Raw genomic sequence first — 6604 nt, forward strand, 5'->3', positions numbered from 1 at the left:
ATCAGGGAAGGAAGAGAGAGACATACCTGTAGGAGCCCTGGGGGTGGAAGACGATCGAGTTTGGACCACCCACGAGCAAGAGCTTGGGATGGAAGTTCAAACGGACTCGCCTTCTCTCTCTCCCCTATGTTCTAGGTACTGTTTAAACTCAAGCCAAATGAGTTTGAAAACCCGCAGGATGAGTATTTTATAAAAATACTCGAACGGATTTACGAATGGACCCAAGCATTGGGCCTCCATTCGAGTCCCGTTGAGTTACTAGCTGAGCAAACTGAGGTTTTTGGCCTAAACGAATTCAGCCAACGGATCCAGATTCCATACCTTCGTTGGAAAATCCGTTCAGTGCATTTTGGTTCCTCCCTCTCGGTAAGTTGTCTTCTAAAAACGGACTGTCAAACGAACCCAAATGACATGAATCCATACGAAAATCCGTTCCAAGTTTAAAGGGTGGATTGGCGATCGGATTTACGAACGGACCTAGGAAGTCTACCTCCATTCGAAAATCCGTTCGTCCTGAGACCAGATTTTTGGAGTTTTTCCCCTGTCCATTTATGTGTGGCAGCTTTTCCCGTGCCTTCTCTTACTTTATGCCATGTTTATGCTTGTATGTCCTTTGTGAAGGGTGCTCCTTACTCTTCATTCCCTTTGTGTGCGCTGACCATTCATTATGGCGTAATTGTTCCCTCTTGACAGGTAGCCACTATGGTTAACACCCGTAATCGGAATCGTTCGCCTCCTAGGGATGATGCTAGTGATGTCTTCGAGGAGGCCTTGCCTATGCTGCCTCCAATCAACAATAATGCAGATGTTGCCATATTATTAGGGGACATGTTATGGGATATGCAGCGAGAGCATCGAGAGGCGCAATAAAAGCAGCGCACTTTCATGCAAAACATGAAAAATCAACTACAAAATATTGTCAGGGAAAGGCAACAGGTACCTCCCCCTATACAGGTGGCCCCCGCTCCCGTAGTTGCTGTTGCACCTATTGTCCCTCCTCTGGCACCCACTGCTACTGAAGTTCCTTTGGTGCAAGCAGTGCTAATTCCCCCTCCCCTTGCTCCAGATGCTCCACAAGTCCAAAATGTGGCGCCAGCGTAGGCTGATACCTCTAAGCTTTCAGAGAAATTCCAGAAGCATCGCCCTCTACCTTCTACAAGATGGTGCACGAATCTATGTTTCCAGCCACATGGATAAGGGACTTGGAAAGGATCTTTGAGGTGCTGCAGTGCAATGACATCGACAAGATCCGATGTGCTACTTTCCAACTTCGAGGCGACGCTGATGTTTGGTGGCGTTCCTCTAAGGAGCACTTCTAGGCCAAGTACCCTAATGGAACATGGGCACAATTCACAGAGGCCTTTCTCGATTACTTTCCAAGAAACTTTCGAGATAAGAAAGAGGCCAAGTTCATGATCCTCAACCAAGGGTCCAAGTCGGTCCTTGAATATCAACAGACCTTTTAGGAGCATTTCTACTTTGCTTCGGAGCACATGAAGACTGAGGAGGTCAAAGCAAGAAAGTTTGAGAGAGGGTTGAGGGCCAACCTGGGTACGTCTGTGGTGTTGCACAAGCACCCTACCTATGCAAAAGTGGTCCAGGCCACTAAAGTAATTGAGGATCAATAGAGAGAGAACTACAGGGCCATAAAAGCTGGGAAGAGGCCTATATCATCTTATGACTCTAGGGGACCCAACAAGTTCCAAAAGAAGGGGGCCTACACGACTGCATCCCCAATTCAGTCCCGTAAACCTGATGTGGCCCAAGGACCCAAAACTACACTCTGTCCTCATTATGGGACCCAGACTCTCATATGCTACAATTTTAAGGAGTCCGGGCATATGATCAAGGATTGCCCACATCCGTGACAGACAGGTTCATGGCCAACGGTGTCTTCTAAGGCACCCCAAGCAAAGGCAGTTGTTTGCTCACTTCTCCCCTCTCCAGCCAACAGAACCCATGGGTGAGTGTATTTTGTTACTCATGAAGAAGCCCAGGCTGATCCTGATGTCATCACAGGTATCGTGTTCAACCATTCAAGAGTAACTCTTTTACGTTGAGGTTATCATGTTTGGTTGTTTGGTGTCCGTCAGGTATGATCTTTGTCTGTTCCCTACCTGCTTATGTGTTGTTTGACTAGGGAGCATCACACTCTTTTATATCTCCTTCGTTTGTCAAGAAACTACCTATCAGACCGACAAGTATGGTGCTGAAGCTGTTAGTCAGTACACCGATGGGTAGTAAGGTCGAGCTTGACCAAATTTTTAGTTATTGCCCCGTATGAGTGTGTGACCATGGGATAGAGGCTAGTTTGATAATCCTGGACATGAAGGACTTCGACATAATCTTGGGAATGGATTGATTGTCCACTCATAGAGCCAGCTTGATCTGCACAGAGAGGAAAGTCCTCTTCAAGCCATAGGAGGGCAAGGAATTTGTGTTCAAGGGCAACAAACGTGAGAAGCCCAAGAAGACCATCATCTCATCTCTCCTAGTTCAAAAGTTGATAGAAGAGGGTTGCTAGTGTTACTTAGCCTTCGTGCTAGACACCGAAGCAAAAATTACACCTATGGAAGAGATCTGTATGGTAAAAGACTTCCTGGACGTCTTTTCGAAAGACCTCACACGGTTACCACCGGACCTAGAGACGGAGTTTATGATAGACCTAGTGCCTGGTGCTACCCTAGTGTCTAAGGCCCCTTACAGGATGGCCCCTTCGAAGTTGAAGGAACTGCAGGAGCAACTTAATGACCTGTTGAAGAAAGGCTTCATTAGGCCCAGTGTTTCATCGTGGGGCGCACCTATTTTGTTTGTGAAGAAGAAAGATGGTAGTATGTGCATGTGCATTGATTACCGAGAACTCAACAAACTTACGATCAAGAACCGATACCCGTTGCCAAGGATCGATGAATTATTTGATTAGCTACAAGGCACCAAGGTGTTCTCAAAGATTGACCTCCGATCGGGGTATCATTAGCTGAAGATCAGGGGTAGTGACATCAACAAGACGTTGTTCAGTTCTCGATACAGTCATTATGAGTTCTTGGTTATGTCCTTCGGACTGACCAATGCCCTGACGACCTTTATAGAGTTAATGAACAGGGTGTTTCATGATGTGCTAGACAAGTATGTTATCGTCTTTATTGATGAAACTCTGGTCTACTCTAAGAGTGAAGAAGAGCATGCAAACCACCTCTGCCTCGTGCTACTGCGCTTGAGAGAAAAGCAACTGTACGCCAAATTCAGCAAGTGCGAGTTCTGGTTGCAACATGTGGCTTTCCTAGGGCACCTAGTCTCTGCTAAGGGTATTGAAGTGGATCCCGGCAAAGTGAAGTCTATAGTTGACTGGGAGGCACCCAAGAGTGTGGCAGATATTCGCAGCTTCCTGGGTCTAGCCGGCTACTATAGAAGGTTCATTGAGAACTTCTCAAGGATTTTAGCTCTTATGACTCGACTAACTCGGAAGGGAGTGAAGCTCGAGTGGTCCGATGATTGTGAGAAAAGATTCTAGGAGTTGAAGCAGCGGCTGATTTTTGCTCTGGTACTTACTATTCCAAATGGTACTGGAAGGATGGTAGTTTATAGTGATGCTTCAAAGAAGGGCCTTGGCTGTGTTCTGATGAAGGATGGGAAGGTGGTAGCCTATGCTTCTCGTCAGTTGAAGGATTATGAGAAGAATTATCCAACCCATGACCTAAAGGAGGCAGCTGTGTTCTTTGCTCTGAAAATCTGGAGACGCTACCTATATCAAGAAAAGAGTGAGATCTACAGCAATCACAAGAGTCTTAATTACTTCTTTACCCCGAAGGAACTTAACATGAGACAAAGGCGATGGCTGGAGCTAATGAAGGACTATGACTGCACCATCCACTACCATCCCGGTAAGGCAAATGTTGTGGCAGATGCCCTTAGTCGAAATCTCAAACCTTATCCTTAGCATCCTTGGCTGTTAGTAAGGAACTCGTTGAGGAAGTAAGAAGGATGGATATGGAGTTACTGGTAGAGGGTGTTACCCTATCTTTAGCAGCCCTATCGGTGCAGTCAACTTTGGTGGAGAGAATTCAGACCGCCTAGGCCTCCGATGAATGTTTCTAGTAGATTATTGAAGCTATTCAGGGTGATACACAGTGAAATCTGGATTTCACACTGACTGAGGGTGGTGTCCTCATGTTCGTGGATCGATTATGTGTTCCCAAGGACGATCAGCTGAGGAAGGAAGTGTTGTCAGAAGCCCACGATTCTCCTTATTCGATCCACCCAGGTAGTACCAAGATGTATAGAGACTTGAAGGGATACTACTGATGGAGTGGAATGAAGAGGGATGTAGCTGAATTTGTGGTTAGGTGTCTCACTTGTCAACAAGTGAAGGCAGATAGGCAGCAGCCCCATGACCTTTTATAGTTACTGCCCGTGCCAGAGTGGAAATGGGAGCATGTTACCATGGACTTCGTCACTGGGTTGCCCCGTACACCCAGGGGTGTTGATGTTGGATTTATGTGTCCACCAAATCCGGTTCAATCCTGTTCAATCCGGTTTTACTTTGTATTGAATCCTTATACATTTTGGTTTAATGTTATCCCATGCGATATAAACTTTTTGAGCATTACGTGTCCGTAAGTTTTACTTAAAATGGTAGTCACGACTAGGGTTTGGCTAGGCACCCTTATCATGTGGTCATCGCATTGGGTATGCCTAGACATGTGATGTCAGGGTACGAATGTGAGTACTCACATGATTAATGTGTGTATTGGCGAAGAATCTACTTTATCGATTCCCTCATGTATTACTACCAGATGTAGGAAGGGATAGACATGTGTCACCGAGGCCCTATACCTAAGGGGACCCTGTCACTGCAAAGCGTGATCGCATTCTTTGGTTTATCAATAACTGAGGCTCAAGTGAGTCAAAGCCGACGTTCTGGGAATGCGAACACTTTGTGAGTGAAGGAGTTACTCAACATGGTCACCACTGCCCGATTGGGGAACACTGAGATTAAAGTTGTCTATGTATGGTCGAATCGAAATCTGGATCTAGTGCCGTTTTGGAAATGGTTTTTGCAAAACCTATTTTACATAAAATAATAGATTATATATGATTATTTAAACATAGTGTTTTATCGAGTTTTACGGGACCCGATCAATTACATAGACACTCTTATATGGACATGTACTATGGAATGGGGTTTGGCAGTACAAGTGTACATGCCCTAGATTCCATAATGATGTTGTTGATTAGTGGGGGGGGGGGGGTTGTACATGATAATTTATTATCATGTAGGGAGTTATTTGGAATTTGCTAAAATAATTAGTTCTTTATTTAATTAATGGATATGGTGCTATTATAATTATTCATAAATTAAAATAATTAATAATTATAACATTCCCTATTAGATTCTGCTTCTTCACCAATTAGAAGCACTTTGAGTTTAAACAGAACAACCAAACAAGGAGAGAGAGTCTGACTCTCACTGGGATTTTATTTTTCCCATCTAGGGTTTTAAAACCCTAGTATTATATAAACACCAAAAAACGCAGAGGGAGGCACCAGAGCTCCACATTTTTGGCTGCCCCCCCCTCTTGGATGGTTTTTGGTTCCCCTCTCTCTCTTGTGATCTCTTCTTCTACTTCTTCTTGCTCTCTACTTTGCTTGAGAGTAAGGATTTTGGAAACCCAGATTTATGCTTGAAGAACTTAAGAGCACCTAGGATTGGCTTGAAGAACCTTGGCTGCACCATTGGAGGTTCAGATATGTTTGCTTGGAGTGCTCATCGGAGGAAGAACCATTGTCTGTTGGAGGAGCAACACTTGAGGCTCATCAGGTTAGCAATTCTATGTTAATTCCTATTGATTTAATTATATTGATTATTTATGGGATGTGAAAGTAACCCGAATCGATTATTTTTCGCTGTGCATTCGGGTGTGGGATGGATCCCTCTATCCATGAGATGGAATAAGGATGATTATTCTCTATGACATGGATCCCAGTATTTTTATGGTACATCAAAGAGACGGGCTGGGCATTGGTTTGTTATACTAAACCCTAATAGGGTTCCAATAGGGCACCATGGGCGACCATGGAAAACCCTAAAATTGAAAATAGGATGCCCAAGCCAGATTAGGGTACCCTAGGGCAACCCTAGGGTTCCCTAGGGCCAACCCTGGAGTTCCCTAAAATAGGGAACTTGAAAATATAATTTCATTAGTTTACCAAGGTGAACCACCATGATCCCATGGACCGTAGGATTGACCTACAGTTGATGCCTTGTGGGTTATTATGGATAGATTGATGAAGATAGCTCATTTTATCCCCATCAAAGTCACCTATTGATGGATAAGCTGGCCTGCTTGTACATTGACAACGTGGTTCGCCTACATGGAGTTCCTGTTAGCATCATCCCAGATCGAGATCCCAGGTTCATGTCCAAGTTCTTGGGCAGATTCCAAAAAGCTGTGGGTACTTTGTTGAGTTTTAGCACGGGCTTCCATCCGCAGACAGATGGACAGTCGAAGAGGACCATACAGACATTGGAAGACATGAAGCTTGTGCCATTGATATGCATGGTAGCTGGGATGAGCACATCTTGCTTATCGAATTTTCCTACAAC

General features: G+C 44.7%; 1 protein-coding gene across 1 annotated transcript; it reads left to right on the forward strand.

The window, feature by feature from the left end:
- Nucleotides 1–3094: 3094 nt before the first annotated feature.
- On the forward strand, nt 3095–3511 carry LOC122648064 (uncharacterized mitochondrial protein AtMg00860-like). The gene has a single exon (XM_043841333.1). The coding sequence runs from the start codon at nt 3095–3097 to the stop codon at nt 3509–3511; it is 417 nt and encodes a 138-aa protein (XP_043697268.1).
- Nucleotides 3512–6604: the final 3093 nt, after the last annotated feature.

This window comes from Telopea speciosissima, unplaced genomic scaffold, assembly GCF_018873765.1.
Source record: "Telopea speciosissima isolate NSW1024214 ecotype Mountain lineage unplaced genomic scaffold, Tspe_v1 Tspe_v1.0417, whole genome shotgun sequence".
NCBI lineage: Eukaryota > Viridiplantae > Streptophyta > Magnoliopsida > Proteales > Proteaceae > Telopea > Telopea speciosissima.

Coding starts and splice junctions, on each gene's coding strand:
- LOC122648064 (XM_043841333.1), top strand. CDS start 3,095: ATGAACAGGGTGTTTCATGATGTGCTAGACAAGTATGTTATCGTCTTT.